At 48.3% G+C, this 25,495-nt stretch overlaps 1 protein-coding gene across 1 annotated transcript in view; it reads right to left on the bottom strand.

Moving 5' to 3' along the window:
• The window catches only part of CCDC66 (coiled-coil domain containing 66), a 262,436-nt gene that overhangs the window by 106,193 nt on the left and 130,748 nt on the right, over positions 1 to 25,495 (bottom strand). The window contains exons 10-11 of the mRNA XM_086939128.1: positions 23,348 to 23,550; positions 20,846 to 20,930 (exon numbers count right to left, since the gene is read on the bottom strand). Coding sequence (XP_086795254.1) covers positions 20,846 to 20,930; positions 23,348 to 23,550 — 288 coding nt within the window. The remainder of the gene's footprint in view (positions 1 to 20,845; positions 20,931 to 23,347; positions 23,551 to 25,495) is intronic.

Raw genomic sequence — 25,495 nt, forward strand, 5'->3', positions numbered from 1 at the left:
ACCATCTTATGAAAAAACCCACACGCTCACCATTACTACTCCCATACATTACTGTGAAGATGGTCCTGCCTTGGATCCACAAGTGCCAGGAGCAAAATTGTCGAAAAGGAGCAAAGGATGAGTGTGATTTCAAAGGGTTAGGGCAGCTATTCCCAAACTCTTTCAACCTGCGGCTCCCTTAACCTATTGACCAGTGGTTGTGGCTCCCCATTATGCTACTTCTTTGGTGGGCAGGGGGGATGCACGCCCTGCCTCGGGAGTGATTTCATTTTTCTCCCTGAAAATAATTGGGATGAAGTAGATTAAGGTATTGTAATCATAGATGTAATCCAATCCTATTCACAGCGGACCTCCACGCAGTGTCAATGACAATTGACATGACTGATTGGAGGGACACCCTCATGCCCTACCTGTGTGTTCTAGTCTACTTCCCGTGTATCCTTGCCTCTTTTCTGTGTGTTCCTGCCTACTGTATGTGTGTTCCTGCCGACTGTCTGTGTCCTTCTCTCTTTTCTGTGCCCTCATGCCTCCCGACAATATCTTCATGCCTCCTGCCTGTGTCCTCCTGCCACCTGACTGTGTCCTCATGCCTCCTGTCTGTGCCCTCATGCCTTGTGACTATGTCCTCATGCCTCCTGTCTTTGCCCTCATGCCTCCTGACTGTGCGCCCATGCCTGTGTCCTCATGCCTCCAGTATGTGCCCTCATAAATCCTGTCTGTGTCCTCATGCCTCTTGTCTGTGTCCTCATGACTACTAACTGTGTACCCATGCCTCCTGTCGGTGTCCTCACGACTCTGGACTGTGTCCTCATGCCTCCTCTCTGTGCCCTCATACCTCCTGTCTGTGCCCTCATGTCTCCTGACTGTCTCCATGCCTCTGTATTTGCCCTCATGCCTCCTGTCTGTGCACTCACGCCTCCTCTATTTGCCCTCATGCCTCCTGTCTGTGCCCTCATGCTTCCTGACTGTCTCCATGCCTCCTGTATTTGCCCTCATGCCTCCTGTCTGTGCCCTCATGCCTCCTGGCTGTGCCCTCATGCCTCCTGGCTGTGTCCCTATATCTCGTCTGTGCCCTCACGCCTCCTGTATTTGCCCTCATGCCTCCTGTCTTTGCACTCATGCCTCCTGACTGTGTCTCCATGCCTCCTGTATTTGCCCTCATGCCTCCTGTATGTGCCCTCATAAATCCTGTCTGTGTCCTCATGCCTCTTGCCTGTGCCCTCATGGCTACTGTGTACCCATGCCTCCTGTCTTTGTCCTCCTGACTGTGTCCTCATGCCTCATCTCTGTGCCTCATACCTCCTGTCTGTGCCCTCATGTCTCCTGACTGTCTCCTTGCCTCCTGTGTTTGCCCTCATGCCTCCTGTCTGTGCACTCATGCCTCCTGTCTGTGTCTCCATGCCTCCTGTATTTTCCCCTCATGCCTCCTGTCTGTGCCCTCATGCCTCCTGATGGTGTCCTTATATCTCGTTTGTGCCCTCATGCCTCCTGTATTTGCCCTCATGCCTCCTGTATGTGCACTCATGCCTCCTGACGGTGTCCCCATATCTCTTGTCTGTGCCCTCATTCCTCCTGTATTTGCCCTCATGCCTCCTGACGGTGTCCCTATATCTCTTGCCTGTGTCTCCATGCCTCCTGTCTTTGCACTCGTGCCTCCTGTCTGTGCACTCATGCCTCCTGTCTGTACACTCATGCCTCCTGTCTTTGCCCTCATGCCTCCTGTCTGTGCACTCATGCCTCCTGTCTGTGCCCTCATGTCTCCTGTCTTTGTCGTCATGACTCCTGACTGTGTCCTCATACCTCCTCTCTGTGCCCTCATACCTCCTGTATGTGCCCTCATGCCTTCTGACTGTCTCCATGCCTCCTGTATTTGCACTCATGCCTCCTGTGTCACTATGCCTCCTGTCTTTGCCCTCATGCCTCCTGGCTGTGCCTCCTGTATTTGCCCTCATGCCTCCTGTCTGTGCCCTCATGCCTCCTGTCTGTGCACTCGTGCCTCCTGACGGTGTCCCTATATCTCTTGCCTGTGTCTCCATGCCTCCTGTCTTTGTACTCATGCCTCATGTCTGTACACTCATGCCTCCTGTGTCTCCATGCCTCCTGTCTTTGCCCTCATGCCTCCTGTCTGTGCACTCATACCTCCTGACTGTGCCCTCATGCCTCCTGACTGTCTCCATGCCTCCTGCCCGCGCCTTCATGCCTCCTGTCTGTGCCCTCATGCCTCCTCCATTCCACTCTCCTGAGGAGGCTGCGAAGCGCTTTGTATGGAAGGATGGGACGGTACTCTCTCGTAATGCAGAAATGCGAAAGCAGCATTCCAAAAACTGTAAAAAAAAAAAAAAAAAAAGCATATTGCACTGATTAACGATTGGAGAGGTGCACATTTTAAGCTTCATTTAAGTTCGATGGAGACGAAAAGAAGATACCTAAAACAACTGCAGGATATGATGGAGAGCCGGGCATTTAGTATTCAAATTAGGAAACAAAGTGCAACTTCAACCGAGGTAATGAAAAATTAGCTTCCAGACGTCATTCTGATACAGACTCTACATATGATAGTCAAGCCTCTAGTCACTAGAGGCTTGACTACCATATGCAGAGTCTGTATCAGAATGTGTGCAGCATCCTGACCTTCACCCCCGGTATTACCCTTCTTGTCAGTCAGCGGTTCCTAAACTGTGTGCTTGGTGAACATCTTTTCGCGGCGCCCCTGACAAGTTTTGATGGCGCACTGGGGTGCCGCGGCGCACAGTTTGGGAACCACTGGTAGGGACTTAATGCACATGTGAAAATTGTGTGCTTTATTCTCCATGGCCCTCCGTGTACTACTCCGACCTTGTGTGAGCCTAGATCACCACTTTCTCCTCTATAAAGTGACATATGCATTTTCCCTGCTACCCTAGTTTCTGCAGGAGGCTGCTTACCCCCAAATCTGGAACGGTTTCATCCATCGGCAAAAGCCCAGAGTTTCGGAGATAAGGCTGTTCGAAGGCACAGGTGCACCTGTCCGTATTTGCCAGCGATAATCAGGGTATGGTGGTCACATGTCCCCTAAGGGTTCCGGTTACCAGAAGCAGAAACGTTTTAAGGCATGGGTAAAGTAGGACATTTACCAGGCCCCCACATTCCAAGGGGCCCCCTGGGAAAGAACATTTGCACCGTAGCTCAGTTTTGTGTATTTTTGATGCTTAGCTATTAAAGTATATTTCAATATTGTTAGCCAACATTGCTTGAATTATCAAAAAATGGGTAATAAAATTGAAAGTTGTACCATAGAGGCCCCCCTAAAATATTTCTTGCCCAGGGCCCCCCAAATTCTTAAGCTGGCACTGCTTGACTAGCCATTTAAGAGATACTGCCTGATAACATCCGGCATCACCAATGGATCTACAGTATGTACTAAAGCTCACTTACCAGTCTGGACTACTGTAACTATCTCAGACTTCCTGCTCCTTCTGATGCTGGTCTTTCCTGCATCTGTAGCTCGGGTCAACTTACACTTTACACACCATACTCATGTCAATCCCACTCTTGTTCATTTTCGTTGCCTACCTGTCCCACGCCATATAGAAAACCAAGGGGCATATTATCGAGAACGGCGCTAAAATTATCGACACTTTAGAAACAGGAAACTGCCGCTAAAGCGGTGATAATGTGCTTGATAATATGACCTTGAGATTCCAATAGAAGCCCATGTTCTTGTGTGAACCTGGGCTTCTATTGGAATTCTCAAGGGCATTTTATCAAGCCCATTATCGCTGCGCCACTAAAGATGCGATCATTTTAACCCCTTTCTTGATAATATGCCCCTAAATGCCTCTGTCGGGTGCAATGTGATTTTCACTCTACTTGATTACGCTTGTTTTCCCTCTCTCTCTGCTCGTCTTCTCTGTGGTTCCTTCCATTTCTAGATTCTACACATCTGTTCTGGTGGCTGCCTCTTTTCTTACTCTACACCAAAGACACGGATTAGTACATTACAATGCCTTTCAGTGCGCATAATAGTATATTCGGCCCTTCTTGTGCTAAATTACAAAGGTGTGTTACACATGCGGATGCAAAAAAAGCAGGGCCATAGTTTGAAAACCTAACAAGCATTGGAAATGCAATAGGTCTCGCATTAGGAAAGTTTGAGCAATTGGTATTGTAAATGACACTTTTTTTTATTTATGTGTTGGTTTTGAAACTAGCAAAAGTAATAGCTTTGTCAGTTACAATGTCAATAGTTTTAACTTTCGCAAATGTGACACCTATAGCATTTGTAATGCAATGTGTGTTGTCTTTACGTGACTTAGATGTATTGATATTGCAAATAACAATGGCTTTTAATTTTGTAAATAATTAATACTTAAATAAAATTTATTGTAATTTATAAATGGCAATAGCTTAAACGTTTGTAATTAAATTTTGTGAAGATTATGTTCAGTGTATTTTATTGTGACGAAAATCCAAGAACATTGCATTTGCACCTGGTGGTGGATGTGGTGGTGGATGTGGTGGTGGTGGTGGATGTGGTGGTGGATGCGGTGGAAGTGGTGGTGGATGTGGTGGTGGTGGTGGATGTGGTGGTGGTGGTGGATGTGGATGTGGTGGTGGTGGTGGTGGATGTGGATGTGGTGGTGGATGTGGTGGTGGTGGTGGTGGATGTGGCGGTGGTGGATGTGGTGGTGGTGGATTTCATGGTGGATGTGGAGGTGATGGTGGAGGTGATGGTGGATGTGGTGGTGGATGTGATGGTGGATGTGATGGTGGATGTGATGGTGGATGTGATGGTGGATGTGATGGTGGATGCGGTGGTGGATGCGGTGGTGGATGCGGTGGTGGATGCGGTGGTGGATGCGGTGGTGGATGCGGTGGTGGATGCGGTGGTGGATGCGGTGGTGGATGCGGTGGTGGATGCGGTGGATGGGGTGGTGGTTGTAGTGGATGTGGTGGTGGATGAAGTGGTGGTGGGTGTGGTGGTGGTGGTGCATGCGGTGGTGGTGAATGCGGTGGTGGTGGATGTGGTGGTGGTGGATGTGGTGGATGTGGTGGTGGTGGATGTGGCGGTGGTGGTGGTGGTGCATGCGGTGGTGGTGGATGCGGTGGTGGTGGATGTGGTGGTGGTGGATGTGGTGGATGTGGTGGTGGTGGATGTGGCGGTGGATGTCACGGTGGATGTGGAGGTGGATGTCGTGGTGGATGTGGAGGTTATGGTGGAGATTATGATGGATGTGGTGGACAGTGCACACAGTCAGGGCAGCGTGCACCAAAAACAAACACAGCCCATACAAAACCGAAACAGCATGTATCAAATGCAGAGACGGTTCACACAGAACATGAGCACCGTGCACCTAAAGAACACACAGCCTATGCACAACTGAAGCAGCATGAGAGGAGAGGGCATTGGAAGTCGTGGGAGTGGGACATCTGTACGCATATGCCCTCTGCACAGCAACCCCACACAGGACAACGAGACAGTAAAACCGAGGGACTCTGCAGTGGCACCTACGCCTCTTAATCACTTCACGAGTGCTTACCTGAAACTGATTTGGAGGCAGGTTTGGGAGTTTGTTCAACCGCTGTGTAAGAGATGGGTCTGCACTGTAAGAATGTCAGCTGTATCTGACCGTATACGTAATTACACTAATGATTTGGAAAGTAACTTACCAATTTATTTTTGTATTTATTTAATAGCGCAGCGCTAGTACTAGTCCCACTGGAGTGTGTTGGAGCGGTAGCGCTATGCATCAAACACACAGACATAGAGAATGAATCATGCAACCAAACGTGGTTGCCGTGATAAAAAATAAAGCGCCGTCCGTTTTTTTTTTTTTTTAAATACTTTGTCAGGAGGGCAGAAAAGTTATTCACAGTAACATTTGTGATCAGTGGGTTCATATCAGTACATGGTCGTAGCAAAGCCACGTATAAAAAATACCACAGTCTAACGTTTGTGAATAACTCCACATTACGGATATGCAAGAAATAAGAGCAGCTCTTTTGCATAAAGTCTCATTCAACAGTACATCATATCCTATTCCTATGTGCAATCTGCCCAGTTACGATACAGCAATCTGTTCTTACCAATTTTAACTAACAGAAAGAAGAAAAGTTCTGTAATTAGAAAACTAAACTAATGTCATCGTTTCAGTAGAGTGTCGCACCCTTTCACAGTTACTTGTTGTACATTGCACAATGTCAGTACATTTTTAAAGGCATTAGCAATTTCTCACTCCACCCCAACATCAAACCCGGGTTCAATATACAAGTTTGCCCCTTTTAGTCTTCATCTTCCTCCGACTCTAAGTCGTCACTCTCCGGCAAGGGTGTGCATGGTTCCCCCCTGTATTTATTCCACGGCATCCACACTTTATTCAATTTTCGTGGGCAGGCCCGCAGTACGTACACCGCCCTCTCCTTCACCATTAGAAGGTCCATATTCCTAATCCACCCAGACACCGTAGGTAATTCCGGAGCACCCCATTTTTGTGCGATGTCTCTCTTGGCCACTGTTACAGCCAATGTGACCCATAATTGTTCGTATCTGTTCAGGTCAGTAGGGTCCCAAACGTTCAGCAGACATTTACGGGGCTCAGGTATGAGTGATACCTCGAGGGCTTGGGAGACTGTGCGCATAATTTGTCTCCAAACATTTTGGATTAGTGGGCAATCCCACAGTGTGTGGAGTAAAGTTCCCTCCTCCCCGCATCCTCTCAGGCAGAAGGGGTGTGGTGCCCGCTGTATCTTGTGTAGGAGTGTCCTGGTGTAATACGTGCGGTGTAGAATTTTAAGCTGCACCAGCCTGAACCTAGCCGATATACCCACTTCTCTTGGTGATGCAAGCGCCTCGTTCCATTCTGTGTCGTCCATGTCACCCAGTTCCCCAACCCATCTCTCCCTAAGTTTCTGCGTGGGGTCTGGCAGGTTGTTGACCAGTTTTTTGTATGTGAGAGAGGTTGCCTTCTGTTCCATAAAATCCGTCAGTAACCTGTCTTCTAGTGGGGACGATTCCGGGAGTGTGGTGTCAGGTGGAATTGTGTGTAGCAGTGCGTGCCGGATTTGCACATACCTGTACGTCTCAGTGGGCCCTAGACCATACTGCTGTTGTAATTGTGGGAACTCTACCACCGAGCCCTTGTCCCAAAGGTCTCCCACCACAGAAATCCCGATTTGGTCCCATCGCGAGAAACCCCTACTGGACCTCAAGTTCCCTAGTGATTTTGTGTCCCATAACGGCGCCATCATTGTGATCTTTCCCTTCCAACCCAGTCGAACCTGTGCCGTGTGCCAGAGGGTCGCTGTATGTAATGTCGGGCCAATCAATTTCCGAACCTCGGAGTGAGTATACAACACCGAGAGCATGCCGTCCGTTCCTAACTGTGACCAGTCCGCCTTGTAAGCGGGGTCCTCCCGCGGGACGTGGATCCAATGATTGATTATTTTAAGTTGGGACGCCCAGTAATACAATTGAAGATTGGGTAGCGCAATTCCCTCTTCATACCAGCTTTTTACTAATTTGTCCTGTGCTATACGGGCTGGGCCATTATTCCATAGCAGAGCAGACACCAGTGCAGCGACTTGTTGGAAGTAGCGTGGAGCTACCACATAATGGGTGTTCTCCAGCACGTAAAGAAATCTAGGGAGCGCCATCATTTTATATAACGCTGCCCGTCCCAGGGGGGTGAGCGGCAGGGTAGCCCAGTACTTAATGTCAGCACGTAGACGTGCCAGAGGCGGCACCAAGTTTTCGGTGTAGAAGTCCGCCGCATTAGTGGTGACGAAAATACCCAGGTATTTAAATGAGCCGGTCGTTAATTGCAGGGGGCAGTCGTCCCGCAATAATGGCTCCGGGCCTTTGAGGACGAAGATTATAGATTTGGACCAGTTTAAAGTGTAGCCTGATGCCTTCCCGTGCTCGTCGCACAAGGTCAGTAGTGCAGGAATACCCTCATTGGGATTAGTCATGTAGATCAGCATATCGTCTGCATACAGGGAGACTTTGTCCTCCCACCCCTCCTCCCAGACGATGCCTCGAAATAGTGGTGTTGCTCTAAGCAGGATAGCCAGTGGCTCCAGTACTAGCGCGAAGAGTAGGGGCGACAGCGGGCACCCTTGTCTTGTCCCGCGGCCCAGGGGGAAGGTCGGTGAAATGCGACCGTTTGCCACCACCTGCGCCATCGGCGATTTGTATAGTAGCCGTACCCACGCGATGTATTTCGGGCCGAAACCCATATGCGCAAGGACAGCAAACAGGTATTCCCACTCCACCAGATCGAAGGCCATTTTGGCGTCTAGGGATAAGATGACCGCCTGTTCGGAAAGGAGATGTGCACGTGCCATGACTCCATGGACCCTCCGTAGATTAAGTGCTGTGCTTCTATGTGGCATGAATCCCGATTGGTCAGGGTGTATTAGGGTGTGTAGGTGTTTGGTCAGGCGACTCGCCAGGAGTTTCGCCAGGATCTTCGCTTCCACGTTGAGCTATAGTGGCCTATAGTGGCCGTGCGCTGGTCCAAAGGGAGCTCCGCCCTGCTCATACTCTCAACATACATATCCAGCAGGGGTTTGCTCAACAAGGGAGCCGATGCTTTGTACCATTCCACGGGTATCCCATTAGGTCCTAACGCCTTGCCAGACTGCAACGACTGTATTGCCAACTGGATTTCGGTTTCTGTCAAGTCTGTGTCTAGTTCTTGTTGCGCTTCTTGTGAGAGTGTGGGGACTGCAATGTTGTCGAGTGATGCCGATGCCTCCCGTTCAGTAACTCCGAGCCGGTGTGTATATTTCCTGATAATGGCGCGCCAGGGTGCGCACTATTTGCTCAGGGTGTGTCAGCAGCTGGCCCTCCTGTGTATAGAGTCTCTGAATACCTCTGTTGCTACCACCCCGCTTGTCCAACCAAGCCAGCATCTTCCCAGCCTTGTCTCCCACATCGTATATCCTGTGTGCTGTGCTTGCCAAGTGACCCTTCGTGACCGATGTGAGATGGGCCAGGTGTTGCTGTTGTCTGAGATGCAACGTATGTGTAGTGTCAGGGGTAGGGTTTGACATGTGGGCGGTATTTGCAGTGTTAAGTGCCAGTTCTAACTGAGCCAGTTCCTGTCTTGAGTCTCGTTTGTGCCCTGTAATAGCCGCTATGGCTGCGCAGGACTGTTTTGTACGCCTCCCAGAGTATTGAAGGTGAGGAAACCGTCCCTGCATTTTCTACAAAGTAGTGCGATGTGGCCGTTTTAAGCTTCTTCCTGATAGCAGGGACCGTTAAGTAGTTGGGATAAATTGGATAGAGCCTGGCGCGTTTCCTGTCTTTAGACGTAATATGGAGGGACACAGGGGAGTGGTCAGATATACCTCTGGGCAGGATGTCTAGTTTGTCTACTGATCCCAGTCCCACCCCCAAAAAGAAAAAGTAGTCAATGCGCGAGAGACTGTCGTGTGTAGATGAGTAGTGTGTGTATTGAGTCGCTGTGGGGTTCAGGTGTCGCCAGACATCTGTGAGGCCTAGCGCGGACAAGAAACCAGGAAGCGCGGAAGTCCCCCTCTGTCGGTCCCGTATGGGAAAGGTGTCTTGCAAGGGGTCCGTAATGGCATTAAAGTCCCCTCCAATGATCATGTCGCCCTCAGGGAGGTCAAGAAGGAATTGGCCCAGCGCCGTAGAGTGTAGTGCCGGAGGGATGTATACAGACACCACGTTGAGGGGTTTTCCTTCCCACTGGCCAGACAGTGCCGCAAATCGACCCTGATCGTCCGTTTTACGACTTCGAACCATGAAGGAGGAGTTCTTTTTGAGGAGTATCCCAGTGCCCCTGGATCCTGTAGTGAATTCTTCATGTACCGCCATGGCATACCCACGTCTGTCGAGCGCTTTGCACGTTGACCCAGCCAGGTGTGTTTCTTGCAACATCACCAAATCAGGCCCGTGGCGTTTGATGGTTTGGATGACCAGGCCCCTTTTAATTTTATCCCCCAGGCCTCTAACGTTCCACGTGAGCAGTCTTATAGGGGGCACCCCTGTTACTGGCTGGCCGCCCTCAGCGGGTGCATCTCGATCCTGTCGGGCCATTCAGGTATATATCTAGTGGTACTGATGTGTGGAAGTGGATTGTGACATATGTGCAATGACTTGTGCTGGGGCACCATGAGTGTACGGCCTGGAGTAGTACCGTTGCCCACATTGAAGTGACGATGACTGAGAACATTAACCATAACATTACAACTCCCCCCCCCCCCCCGGCCCCCTCCCTGCTCCCCTGCACCACGGACGAACTCCCGCCCGCTTCCCCAACTTTGCAGAGTGCTTTATCCCATCCCTGTTCATCTTACTTGCTCGTGGGGTTGGTGAGACCCCTACAGGCACCGGCCAATGCCCGCCCTACTCAGCTCCATCGGCATCAAGTCCCCAAGGGCTATAAACATGCTGTCCCACCTGCAGTCCATTCAAATCAGCCCTGAACAGGTTGTCCAGAGTCAAGTGGGTCCCTTTCGAGATCTGATTCCAGTTCCGTTGCATCTCCCCCGTTCGCGGGGCTGCCGGACGGATGATCTGTCGGCCCTCTGTTGCGCTGGTGTTGCCTTTCCCTGTGCTGGCGTTGGGGTTGCCCCACTTGCCTCCATCCATCAAGCCATTCTCTAGCTACCTCTGGTGTGTCAAAGAACCACGTTTTTCCTTCAGCCACTATGCGCAATTTGGCGGGGAATAGCATTGAGTATGGTAGGCCCTTGTCTCGCAGTGCCTTCTTCACATCCGTGAACGATTTCCTTCGCCTAGCCACCTCTGCCGTGTAGTCCGGGAAAAAGGCCAAAGTTGAGTTTTGAATCTTTAAAGGTGGAGAGACCCTTGCCGCCTGCAGAATTGCGTCCCTGTCCCTAAAGTTGAACAGTCTGGCCAGTACTGGTCGCGGGGTAGCGCCCGGCTTAGCCGCTCCACCCGGAACTCGGTGTGCCCGTTCTACAGAAAAGAAGTGTGATAGGCCTTTAGGTTTCAGCTGGGTTTTGATTAGGTCCTCAATGTACAGATCCATTGCGGCTTTACCTTCCGACTCCGGCAGGCCCAGGATGCGGACGTTGTTTCTCCGGGAACGCCCTTCCTGATCGTCAAGCTTCTCTTGCAACTGTTTAGTGACTCTCTCCATGCGTTCCATGGCTACTTGCAAGTCTGAGGTGTACTCAATGAGCGACTTCGTAACTACCTCCACTTGGGACACTCTTTCCGCCATTTTCTTGAAGTCTGCTCGGAGCAGAGTCACCTCGGAGGAAATGGAGCCCACTGTCGTCCGGACCTCGGTAAGGGTTTTCATGACGTCCTCTAAGGTCACCTTCGGGGTCCCGCCCGTTTCTGGGGCTGTTCCAGCAGAGTGGCGGCCGCCACTCTGGGAGTGTCCAGACTGGCTGTACGCAAATTTATCCAGCTTCGCTTGGGTCGACGCACTCCTTGTACCCTTGCCCGCCATGTTGTTGCGCTGGTGGGGGGAGTAGAATCACTCGGCCGCCGGGTCAGTCTTGTCTTATGAGGTGCGCGGTATCTCCGGTCGCCAGGCGGGCAATTGTGTGTCCCACTGGAATCAAGGGGTACCGTATATTAGCTACAGGGCCCAGGCGAGTTGCTGCTGGCGTCCGTGACGATCGGCACGCCGGCCTGTAAGGCGGTCTTGTGCGGTTCAGTGCTCTGCCACTCCCTGCCTTCGCGCTCCCTGTAGCGCTGCTAGGCGCTGCGTTGCTGTTGTTTTATACAGGAGGCACCCTGCGGAGTGTGCCTAAGTCCCCCCGCGTAGTGGTGTAGCCTCGTTAGGGTGGGATTGCCTATGCATCAGAACGCCACGTGAGTTGGGCACCACTGTAAAAGTCCTCACACGATGCCTCCCTTTCTATATTGGGATTCAAACTGGCCCCCCGCTGATTCAGGGCGTAATTCGGGTCGGTTGCAGCGTGGGGGGGGGGGGGGGGGGTGGGGGGGGGGGGGGGACGGCAACGCCCCCGGGTCAGAGTGTTCTGCACCGCAGCATGTACGGCGCGTCCGGTCGCCTGACCTTCTCAAGATGGCGCCTCCCGGGGCTTCGAGAGACCTTCGCCGTCACTGGTGATCGTGCTGCCTCCGGACGACACCCGCAGTTAATCTAGGTCCCCACAGTCCTTTCGGGTCATACAGAGGCGGGCGCTGGACAGGCGGCGTGCGCCGGTACCTCTTGTGATAGGGTTCGGTTGTGGTCGGCTGGTCTCACAGCGCCCCGGCCGAGGAGGGCGAGCTTCCGCCCGGGTTCGCTGGCTACTTCAGGCCGGTGCGTCCAAGCAGGCGCAGGCCGTCGCTCGTTGCTGCAGGATGAAGCAGTTCCCGGCGGCTGATCACCACCGGGGTCGGATCTAGCTGTGCCGCTCGGGTCCCCGAGCCGATGTCGCTCCTTCGAGCGGGTGCAGGATCGGATCAGTGTGCGGATTTATGATGCGGGCCGGTTAGCCTGGAGGAGCTCCCGCTTCAAGCTGACGCCATGCTCGGCAGTTGGCCACGCCCCCGCGCCGTCCGTTTTTTAAATATGAATGCGTGCGGCAATATCAACCCTCTGAAGCATATGGCAGGCTGGAAGTGCTTGGCAGCCTATAATAATGAGCATGACTGGAAAAGAAGAAAGTTTACCGACTAGAATGCTCTGAATTTCCAGCGGCTCACAAAGGCAGGTGATTGTCATCACAGCACAGTCCTGCAAAGCTGGCAACTGATCCCTTGTTGTCTTCTGCGGAAAATACGGGCAAGCCTTTTTAAGGTGTGCATGCATGCAATGGCAGGGTGTAATGGAAATAAGCGGCGCCATGCTCAAATACAGCACGGATCCCGTGTTTAACAAGTATGAAAACAAGAATATTGAGAAAAGGAGAGGGGAGGACGGAGAGATGGGAAAAGAACGGAGAGAGAGGGATAGAGAGGAGGCGGCGAGGTAGCGAGACTTGGAAGTGTAGTTAGGACACTAATGGGGGTGGGGCAGTGGGGAGATTAAGTGACAGCAGCCTGGCGGCAGTGAAAGAAGTGTAATTAGGGGGAGGAGAAGTGAGGCCGGGTGTGCTGGAGAAGCAAGACGGAGGGAAGAGAGAGAAGGGGAGGGGGGAGGAGAAATGCGACACGGCGGGCAGGGGAGGGGGCGGAGCGGGGAGAGGGAACAGACTGAGGGAAGGCAGATAAGGGGAGGGGGGAGGAGAAATGCGACACGGCGGGCAGGGGAGGGGGCGGAGCGGGGAGAGGGTGTGAAAGCAGCAGGGGCCTGGAGTGCGGCTGAGGGAACTGATGTGCACGCGCTTTTAAGCTCAATGCGCATGCGCATTGAGCTTAAAAGTCACGGGCACTGCAAGGAATCGCCACGATTCCTTGCAAATTAGTTAAAGAGTGGTTAAGCCCCCATAGTCTCGCAAGCTCGATGCGCATGCGCATCGACAGGCGAGACCTAAAAAGTCTTTCAAATTGCCATTTTATACTTGAAGACCACTGTTTTTCTGTGAATTTCTTAAAACAGTCGAATTTTGACATTCAGATGATAATTCTCAAACCAAGGCATGACTTAAGAATGTGCAAGTACGTAAAATAGCCTGAAGCTTTTTAGCACAGGCGCATTTTGTACAAAGTTATAATCAAGCACGAACAGAATAGGATAGGGATGATTAGAGACTCACATTGTAATCCAGCCCGTCGTGATCAGTAGCACTGTTTGCAATTTGCACCAGGGCACCCCTATGTATACAAAGGCATTGATGATTGGATGAAGAATAACTGGGGTTGCCCTGTTTTGATGGGATGTTTCTATATATTAAAAAGAGTTTGAAGTATTGGCATTGTAAATGACAATGCCTTTTTATTTATCGGCTTTAAAAACTTGCAAAAGGTGCGTAAACACACACTTTGTACTTAGTCGTTGCTTACGAATAGGAAAGCTGGCAGTACTACGACTCTTTTACTGCCATCCTTGCTTCTCGTAACAAAGGACTATAAGTACAAAGTGCGTGTTTATGCACCGCTTGCAGGGTTTCAAAACACATAAATAAAAGGCATTGTTATTTACAAAGCCAATAGTTGAAACTCACGCAAATGCGTGACCTTTTCCATTGCAAATGCTTCTTTTCTGTGCTGGCAAATATTTTTTCCCATGGAGAAAGCACTGCTACAGCATTTTGTTACACTCTGTATATAAAGGCGCTATCAGTGTTCACATGGACAGGCTGAGCGGTATGCTTAATCCAACTTTAGGAGACAAGGTCGTTGGCACCAAGTGTTATTTTCTTTAATGTGTCCGGCGCTTCCATTATTATGAATGTTATGGAGCCAGGGAAGGGTTGTAATGTAGCCCGCATCCCCAATTTTGTGGTATTTCAACTCGAGAGCACTTTATTGATTTAGGGCTCAGACCGGATGCAGGTTAGGGACAAAGATAAGGTTGGCGAACCAGAGCTAAAGCAATCATTGACAAAGCCTATTGGTCTGCCTTTGTCAAGCCTACGGTAAAGACTGGGGGGGGGGGGGGGGGGGGGGGGTCAGTACGGCGCCTGCTCTCTGATCTCCCAGGATGCTAAAGGCAGGAGACTGTGGCCCATCCTCGTAGGGGGAGGGGGTGATTGGGGGTACAGCCTCCTCCCCTGCGGGACAGGCGGTGCGGACTCAGTGCCCTTGACTATCTCTGCCCAGCTCCGGTGCAGTCTTCTGTGCGCTCCTCGCCCCAGGCAGGTGCCTCGCAGCACAAAAGAATAATATTGCATAACACGCCTTGAAGGCGCTCATTTGGACTCTGTGCGCATGGCTGCTTTTACACAATCTCAGAACTGTACTGAAACCTGGTGCACAGGAGCAGTCTGCGCATGCCGTTCATAATAACAACGACAATTTATACAGTGCGCTTTACAACTCAAAGCAGCTCTCAGAGCGTAAATAACTCTTGGGATTACCCAGCTTGTTGCAAACTTCAGAAGGATTAAGCTCGGAGTCGGCCCCGCAGGAGCCCATGTACATTATTGCAGCAGGCCCTATGCTTAAGGCCTGCACTGAGCTGCTGACAAGTGGACACGGGTGACACTAATCACCATGGAGGGTGGTGGAGGGGAGGCTGGGGGTGTCACTAGTAGTTATCCTCAGCCCGGAGAAAACCCCACCTCTCGTCCTTCCTTAAGGGGCCGACATGCCAGCGGCACGGGTCAGCCTGCGCCTAGGGCACGGCCAGAGACTGCTGGCACATCGAGGGAAAGGGCTTCAGCGGGTGTCTCCGTGTGACCTGTCACACACTTCAAAGCTCAGCAAGCAATGTGTGAAGTCACACGCAATGCTAGAACAAGGGAAGACATGAACGGGGCTGTGTTAATGACCGGCAACTGGCCGTGTGTCTCGGGGGGGGGGGGGCGCGCTCTCAAGCCCTTCCACCTAATGACGAGGGAGGTCCGGCACAAGTGAGGGGGCAGCCAGGACTGACCAGGGGTGCCTCACAGGGGCAGTGATAAGGGCTCAGAGGTGGGAGGCGCTCATTGCACCCAAACAATGAGTTTCTTTTCATATCAAACTGGAGGGCAGGGTTGAGATGTTCTCTGTCTGTTGGGCGCCCTGGTCAGTCTTGCTAAAACACTGCAGCCTGGGCAGAAATATAGAAATAAACAGGACGGTGGAGGAGGGAGAAAAACAGAAAGAACAAATTTGAGGGATGTAGGGAGGTTGGAGGTGAGGTGAAGGAAGGGACACGAAGGCGACAAGGGAAAGTAAGGGATGAGCAGAAGAGAAGGATGCAACGAGGAGGAGCGTTAACAACTGAAGAGGCTGAAGGTGGGAGGGAGATACTCTCCCCTGCTACAGTGGCTGCCGGCCGGGGTGGGTGGGGGGAGAGCTGCACTCCCCGTGCCCCCCTACGCTCTCAATGTCTGCTTCACGGCTGTACTGAAGAATGTTCTTATCTGCTTGTTAAATAAACAAGCAGAGAAGAAAACTATACGACAAGCCACAAATCAGGCCACGGTGTCTGGAGGGGCTGTCCGAAAAACGGACAGGGTGGCACCCAGAAACACTCCTTTCCATTGGGAAGCCAGCGTTTATCATAAACACTGACTCTACCCACTCTCTACTCTACCTCAGCATTCAATCTGGCTCGCCTTGCGATGTCTGCCCGCCGGCTCGCTATAAAGGAGTCATGGAGAATATGATAATCGACCAGATCAGTCTCATTGTATCGCTTTCCTTCCAAGAATGTCTAGTACTGGATGCATGGAAAACGGCCCAGGTCATTCCCCTTAAAAAGAAATCCAACATCCACATTTCCCAATTCCAAAATCTTCGCCCCATTCCCCTTCTTCCCTTCTGTGCAAAGATCGTGGCAAAGGTGGTGAATAGACAGCTCATGAGATATCTGGAGGAACAATCTCTCCTGCACCCCACACAATCGTGTTTCAGAGCTGGCTACTCCACGGAGTCAGCCTTACTCTTTTCCACTGAGTGCCTTAGGCAAATTGTGGATGAAGGAGAGACAGCAGCGTTGGTCCTATTAGATCTTAGTGCAGCCTTTGACACCGTGCTGCACTCAACGCTGCTGTCTCGGCTGTCTGATATGGGAGTGGAGGGACGGGCATTAGCCTGGATTAAGTCCTTCTTGGCTGACAGGAGCTTCCAGTTGCATTGCCCCCTTTTCAAATCCTCTCTTAGGAACGCAAGCCACGGGGTTCCACAGGGCTCGAGTTTGAGCCCTACTTTATTTAATATCTATATGGAACCCCTGGCTCGCATAGTTGAAGCATTTGGGGTGGGCATTGTCAGCTATGCTGATGACACCCAACTGATGTTCAAGCTCACCCCTGACCACAGAGAAGATGCCACTAACTTCTCCAACTGTCTATCATCAGTGGCAGCATGGAAGAACAGCAATTGCCTGCGCCTAAATGGCGACAAAACCGAGCTGCTGGTGGTAGGGAAATCCGCTTCAGCATGGTCACACTTGTGGTGGCCTGCGGAACTAGGTATCCCACCTCGTCCTGTGGATTCAGTGTGCAATCTAGGCATTACACTTGACTCAGATCTCTCCTATAAGTCTCAGGTCAGCAAAGTGACAGCCAGGTGCTTCAGCACACTGAAAGTTCTCCGCAAGGTTTTAGACCTCCTCCCCATCGAATCCAGAAAGACCATAGTCCACGCCTTGGTGACCCCCCCCCATCTTGATTATGGGAATGCTCTGCTTCTGGGTTTGAGCAAAAAAGGCCTTCACCAACTCCAGTGTGCTCAAAATGCTGCCGCTCGCCTTGTGCTCAGACTCCCTCGCAGAGCATCTGGGAAAAACGCTCTGGCTAAACTCCACTGGCTCCCTATTAAGGAGCGAATTATATTCAAGTCCCTTTGCTTTGTGCATCGCATTGCCTATGGCAAAGGTCCGAACTACTTGAAAAATCTTTTCACCATACATCGCCCCATCAGGAACCGGAGATCATCCGGAGCGATGATGTTTAAACTCCCCAAAGTCACCAGAGCCAGGATGGGTGGGTGTTCGTTCAGATACCTGGCCTCCAAATGTTGGAACGAACTCCCGCTCGATCTTAGGATGGAACCATCGGAAACTAGGTTCCAGGGGAAACTTAAAACATTCCTTTTTCCCCCGGTATAATCCATTGTCATCCCTCTGCACCTTTTTGGCTCACTCTCGCTCGTTCCTCGGGCAATTTAGCAGTATTTAGCGCGGGGACACACTGTTTTGTGTAGCCAGGCGCTTTAAAAATGGTTTTATTATTATTATTATTACCCAATGGAAAAGGGGGCGGGGCTTACAGTACACTTTTTAGAACAATATCCCTCGCAGAGGCATGGCAGCAGCCTCGCTGCTCCGCCCACGCCTCTGCGAGACCTAAAAATCAGAACAATTCAGACTAGTGACACGAAAACCGAAAAAATCATCGCCGGAACACATTGCTAAAGCGTGATTGAAAGTTGAAGGAACACACAGTTAAATAAATTATGGACAATTGCAACTAATGCAGTTTAGATGATCAAACATTACAGGCATTCCAACAGTTGGACTCGAATGTGGAATGCTGTAAATTGGTTCAGGCTGAATTACAGTTGTACAGATTGGTGACGGCTGGATTACGGTAGACAGACATGGTCTGTCCTTATAAATCATTTCTAGCTTATCTGGCTATTACCTGAAAAGAATAGAACTTATATCGTCATAAAACCACCACTAGTATAATTAAGCCAAACCACACATTACCAAAGTGAACATGTGTAAAGAGATCTTACACATTTGGCCACTATTCTGGTTGATTTTAAGGTAGTTCATACATGCAGGTCCTGGAATTATCCAGAACCATATTCAAAAGTGGACATCCTAAAGTATTTTCCAAATGGAGGATGACTATGATGTAGGTGGATTAGTTTAATCTTTGCTATTTTCTCTTTCTTCAAACTATACCCACAGGACTCACTGTCTGCCGGGAATAACTCCTATATAAAGAACAATAAGAGCTTTTGTGATCTACATAAATGTAACATGGTACCTGCACTGCCAGCCAAAAAGAACGTGCGAGTATATTTTCTTGCACATCACTATGGTCAATCATGAAAACCGCTAGAACACTTCCCACATAAGCCCACAACAAGTACACACCCTTCGATTATAGCACTCCCCTATACTGTAACATGCTGCATGTATGATAATGCAAAAAACACAGTTGATGGACAGAATGCAGAACAATGTCTTACATTCACTCCAGTACATAGATCTGGGCCTAAATCCATCGTTTTTTGCACTCCACACCACCCTAGGTCAGACACTGGCTATAGGCAAATCAGCCTTGACCCTGTTCCTCATGGGAACAGTCCAGCCAGAACTACCAAGCCATGTCTTGCCTAGACCGGAATCAAGCATCAAAGGACCGGTTTCTGACTATCAGCCTTCTTCAGCCTGGATAGCTTGACTCCAGTGATGTGGAGAGCCTGGGACTCACGTCTGAGCATACCCAGCCCACTCGGGGTGAAAATTGCAAAAAACACAGTTGATGGACAGAATGCAGAACAATGTCTTACATTCACCCCAGTACAAAGATCTGGGCCTAAATCCATCGTTTTTTTGCACTCCACACGCCAACATTGCCTTTCCCTCATATCTACTTTGAGTAACATTCTCTGCACTATTGCACTTGCCAACATTATTACACTTGTTCTGGTGTTGTATTGGCTGCGCCTGAACAGAAATCATAATTGAAAGTCCTACTTGGAGGCGCTAGTTGCAATGTTGCACCCACAAAACGTTCTATTAACACATTGGCACTTTATGTTAAACAAATTTTGAATGAATTGAATTGAGGTGTAACTGCTTTTTGACTAACCCGGTCACTGTAACCTCCGATGTTATGGTTAAAGTTAAGGCCGCCTTTTATGAGCACAAGATGAAAACATACATTGCTCATGCTGATCATTCGTGTAAGACTGCCAGCTATTTGCTGATGAAATGCATAGGGGACTGGAAATAATATTGTTTTTCCTGAGGAATGTTGCACTTTACATTTTAAATGTCATCTTGGGGGGTCTTCCTTAGAAGAGTATATGTGTCTAAATTCTCATCAAATGCACTTCTAAGTGAACTGTGTGACTGAGAGTTTGGGGGTGTTAAACTTTGTAATTTAAAAAAAATAATTGTACTAAAACTAGAAACTTGCGCCGTAAGTGGTTGTTGCCCCTTTGTAAACTATTTTTGATTTTGACTTGCAATTGCAGTCGCAATTTGTCTTGGAATAGTTGTTCCAATAATCTAGGAGACGGTAGCCTACCTTTTATGAGCGGTTTAGATTCTGACATGAAGGCTAAAATAGATCTGGGTTTTTGATGAGCCTGATCATGCCAGGCGCCTGTTAATAGTTTTTTACTGGATTTTGTTGCTAAGAACTATGAATGCATGTAATTGTACTTGTGTGATTTTCTTTTTTAGGCGCTCCTCTGCAGTAGGCCCATTTAGCATTGTACTTACATGTTTTTTTTAATGTTTTTAATTAGTCTGTTATACTGTATGTAAGTTTATGTTATGACTATCGATGAAAACAAAGTGATTGATTAAACTTTCTCTTTTGTAGTTCCCAATGTGTGGTTTCCACTTAGAAATCTATTAGCTTTCTCTGGTTCACTATCAGTCTCCCTGATTTTATACAGTCTTACTGAATTTCTATCAGGCTCACTTATACAATCAGTCTACTTTACTTATTCCCAACATCAGGTAAGTAATTACGTCTCTGGGAGACAGATAGGTTTTCCTGATTTTTTTTAACATTGCTTTGTCAACAATATATTTCTTACTGATGTTCTGTTGCAGCACAGACTTCTAGTCAAGTTTCCTTCACAAGTAAAACCACTCAAGATTCTCAACTCTTCACCTAGCTGCCTCAATATCAGCCTGTATCTATGATAGCACAAACTATTTGTTGTATGATGCGCATAATGTTTTCATGAATGTTTTTATACTAGAGGGAGATTGATACAGCATTTCAACCAAGACCTATGCACCATATTGTGAACCCTTTGCTTTTGGTAAATCAGTCTGTCCGAAATACAATAAGAGAATGCATGACGAAATCTCTGCGAAGGATGGTTTGCAGTTTTTATTTCCATGTTCCAATCACATACCCAATGTTGCAATCTTCAGGAAGGAAAACAGTAACTTACATTTAATATGGGAGTTTGAATTACAATAAAAATGGAACATTCGAAACAATGCAATGCCGATGATAAAGGAACAAATGGGTAGGTTTCAGACTAAGGTTCATCAACGATGTTATCATTTATCTAAGGTGAGTGAACATCAATAAGATTAATAAAAAAATAAAATATGCAAACAACATGAATTGTATTTACTCCTATGGTTTAAGTAGATTTCACAAACACTACCTGATGTTCCAATTGTTTTAGTCTTTTTCGGTCTCTTTCCTCAATTTGAACCGGATCCAAGAGAGCAGTCATTGAACGGAGAAAGCTATGGAAAGAAAATAAACTTGTAAACATAGACAAAACTATTTACATAACATGAACAGTAAAAGGGTTGTACACCTCAAAATATTAACACTCAATCTATTGAAGAATCCTTTTTTTACTTTTGTATTTATTTCCTCAACCCAGAGGTCCTTGGCAAAATAAATATCCCATTTAAATCTGTTCAACAGGGCCACCCAGGAGCAGTGATTGTCTCAAAGCATGAACAATGTCATTCTGTCTCACAGGGCACGAGGATTCAGAGTGAAACAGTACTCTACTGGTACATTTCCACAGAGCACGGAATACCTTGGAATAGGTTAGGCTGGTTACCAGAGCCAAGCATGCATAAAGGTGGCTGCTTATTCTGTTCCATAAAAGTAACAGCTTTTAATTTCACACTAACAAGCATACCCACTAATTAGTGCCAATAACCATGCCTTGAAAAGGGAAGCAAAATACACACAATTGATGGACGGAATGCAGAACAAATCAAAACATTCACCCCCAGTCAAGAGATCTGGGCTAAATCCATAATTCTTTTGCTCACCATGCCACCCCAGTTTAGACCTGGCCATATGCAAATCAGCCTTGACCCTGTACCTCATGGGAACAGTCCAGCCCGAACTGCTAAGCCAGGTACTCCCTGGACCGGAAACAAGCATCTTAGGACCGGTTTCGGGGTTTCACCCCTCTTCAGCTAGGATAGCTTGAATCCAGTGGCACAGTGAGCCCAGGACCCACATCTGAGGGTATACAACCTTTACAACGAAACTTTTACCACGCACTACCATTACAACGCAGTCATCACAACGCAAACCATTACAACACATTGCGCTGGGGGGCGCTCTAGGATAGGGAATACGTTTAATTTACTATCCAACACCTTCCCTAGTGTCCACGGGGACTGGAGTTGGAATAGTAAATTAAACTATTCACTATCCAGCACCCCAAAGCGCTATGCGTTGTAAAGGCATGCGTTGTAAAAACCGCGTTGTAAAGGTATGCGTGGTAAAAGTATGCGTTGTAACGTCATACATCCCATCTGAGCATACCTAGCGCGTGTAGAGCGAGGAAGCAAAATACACACACTTGATGGACGGAATGCAGAACAAATCAAACATTTCACCCCCAGTCAAGAGATCTGGCTTAAATCCACAATTATTTTGCTCACCAAAAACGATGGATGTAGGCCGAGATCTCTGTACTGGGGTGAATGTATGACATTGTTCTGCATTCTGTCCATCAACTGTTGTTTTTTGCATTTGTCACCCCGAGTGGGACGGGTGTGCCCAGATGTGGGTCCTGTGCTCTTCATGCCATCCTGCTGAAGAGGGGTGAAACCCCGAAACCGGTCCTAGGATGCTTGTTTCCAGTCCAGGGAGAACCTGGCTTGGCAGTTCGGGCTGGACTGTTCCCATGAGGCACAGGGTCAAGACTGATTTGCATATGGCTGGGTCCAAACTGGAATGGCATGGTGAGCAAAAAAACGATGGATTTAGTCCCAGATCTCTGTACTGGGGTGAATGTATGACACTGTTCTGCATTCTGTCCATCAACTGTTTTTTTTGCATTTGAAAATGGAAGATCAGACTAAATAATAATTTCTAAAGTAAATCGAATTTAAGTAACATTTTAACATGGAAAGGCTAACAGATACTGCAGTTACACAGGTGTCAAGAACATACAATTCTAATGAAAATGCACCTTTCACTTTACATTCTACAGTTCATACTTGAGTTTATTTATGTGAATTTGTTTTCGGTTTGTTTCCGCAGAAATAAAAATCTGCAGAACTTCCTTATTCAAACCAGTTAGGTCGTCACAGAAAACTCTGCTTTTTGCATATCTTAGTCTATTTCTGGTCTTTGCAGTATTGGCATAAAACTAACAAACCAAGCCAGATGCAATCCACAATGCTAATTTAGTAAAGAAACTGAACCTTGCTTAGAATGCTCAGAAGAGGGTGTGGATGTTGTTTTACTCTGTTAGTTCACAGAACTCCTCCTCCAAGTGTTCTGATGAAGACGCTTCTGGAGGATGGACTGATCCCCTAGACTATAGCAAAACTGAACTTATACAAAGAAAATTAAAGACTACATTCTACTCAGCCAGACAAGAACCATTCAATGATTATTAGGTCGCCAGTCATCTACGTAATTTCACTTCAAGTGCAAAGCACAACATAAACAATATATTGGTTCATGTAAGCTAACCTAGAAGTCATACGTTTTAACATCTTTTTACTCCCCTTTTTATGGTTTCTCTGCATTTAGAACCTCTTCCTCATTCAGAAGCTCAACACTATTTTAGCTGAGAATGTAAAACAAATGTAACCACAGAGGTTCCATTGCTGACAGTTATCCCCAGAGGAGGAGATTAGTTATATGTAAGCGCATCGATATAGTGGCATGTACACACCTAGATTTCTGAGTGCCACTTTCAGCAGAATTCTCAAAAGCTTTCTCTTCCTCGGAGTTGAGAAGAGGAATCGGCACTTGTGGCACAGGAATCACAGGCTCATATGCAGGTTCTTGAATTACTGGAATATTTAAAGGTAGTTGCTGATATTTGTCTTTCTTTAAGGAGTCAAAATGCAATGCCCATAGGTCATGTTCCTCAACCTGGGTTATAAAAAAAAATAAAAACAAAAATAAAAATAAAAAAAACAAGGATTAGTAATATAACACGAAACAAGCAATTTGATACATTGGTTCCACAGCAATAACATTTACATAAATCTAACTCTTGGCTCTTCTCATCTTTTTAAAACTGCATTAGGATAGACTTCAGGTTTGAAGCCGTGAAAGATGGACATGCCTTAGTGAAGCTTCCCAGGTTCAGTTGCCTCCATGGAATTTGTGGCTTTCCAAAGAGCCTATCCCAAGGAAAGTTTGTAGAGAAGGTGATTAGCCTCACATTGCTGTTTTTTTGTCGGGTGGCAGAGAGGAGGGGGCCATAAACGACTAATTATAATAATGCTCCCTCCAGACTGATGATGGTTATGCTTGAAGCAAAGCGGTCACACATTTTGTGGTGCTCAGAGGAATCCCAATCTGGCTGGCAAAAATTGCGTAAATGGGTGAAGGACTCCAATGTGACTGGCATGGGAAGCGCAATCAATTGAACAGGGTGTCATGGGCAATGAACAGAAGTCCCTCATGCATGCGAGCATGCCGTAACCTCATGCAAGGTTAATGATGATGGTGAGACGTTCACTAAATTGGGAACGGAAGCTGCTAGCATCTACTGACTAATATATCTGGCAGGGCCCACTCATGTCTTGAGATGAATTATCACCTGCTGTATAAATGTCACTTTCAACAAACAGTTTTTAGGTCTCGCCTCTCAATGCTCTTGCGCATTGAGCGGAGCGAGACAATAGGGGCTTAAACAGAGTTTACCTAGCTGGCGATTTGATGCTGTGCCCGTGCGCTTTTAGGTCAATGCGCAAGCGCATTGACCTAAAATGCACGTGCACAGCATCAAATCGCCAGCCATCTGTTCCCCAGCAGCTCTTCCCGCTCCGCCCCACAAGCTTCCCCCAGCGTGCGCTCTGCCTGAGCCGCACTCCTCCCACACCTTTGAAGTGAAGCTTAGCTTCACTTCAAAGGCCCATGCTGCATAACACTATCTCCCCGCTCCGCCCCCTGCTGCGGCCGTGTCTCATTTCTCCTCCCCATCTTCCCCACAGCAATGCCCTCCGTCTTTCAAACAAACGAGAGAGAGAGCAATGCGTCGAGCTTGCAAATAAATGCTCCTAGCTGCCTTATTTTGCAGACAGGCACTTCATTGCACAATGCACACACTTCTAATTGCGAAGCACACCGAGCTTGGTAGATGCTGGTTGTGTCTGTTTGTATTTCACTGCATTGCGCTTTTGCACACCTGTCTAGAGGACGGTCATGTTTATTTTACATATTTAACGTGCCCTGCATTACTTTGAGTATATAAAACAAGAGCTTTTCAAAATCACTAACATGATTCATGCCGTACATACTATCACTGAAACGGCCACACGAGGGAGTCCTTTGTTTAATTAAGTTGGGGAGGGTATATTTACCAAGTGCAGTAATGTGGCATCGAGCTTGCAAATAAATGCTCCTAGCTGCCTTATTTTGCCGACAGGCACTTCATTGCACAATGCACACACTTCTAATTGCGAAGCACACCGAGCTTGGTAGATGCTGGTCGTGCCTGTTTGTATTTCACTGTATTGCTGGTGATGTGCTCTCTCATCCAAGCAGCAGCACACAATGCTCCAATGCCTGTATACACATTATAAAGTAAATATCCCCCAAGTGTTTATTTATGAATTCCCAAATATTGAATGCATGCATTTTTTTGATTTTGATCACTGCAATAGGTATGATCATAGAGGCCGTGGCTGCCTCCTTTTCGAAGCCCCTCCGCCCTATCCAACAGGGCAGCGCATGCAGTGCTGTTTTTTTCCTCCCTCTTTTGGGGGAATGTTCTGGTAGCGGAAGGCAATGCTCAAATCTGCCGGCAACGCTGCTCTGCTGTTCTTTGTTCGTAGACCTCATTAAACATGCAGTGACACTGGCGGGC

The sequence above is a fragment of the Lissotriton vulgaris genome, chromosome 9 (assembly GCF_964263255.1).
Source record: "Lissotriton vulgaris chromosome 9, aLisVul1.2, whole genome shotgun sequence".
Lineage (NCBI taxonomy): Eukaryota > Metazoa > Chordata > Amphibia > Caudata > Salamandridae > Lissotriton > Lissotriton vulgaris.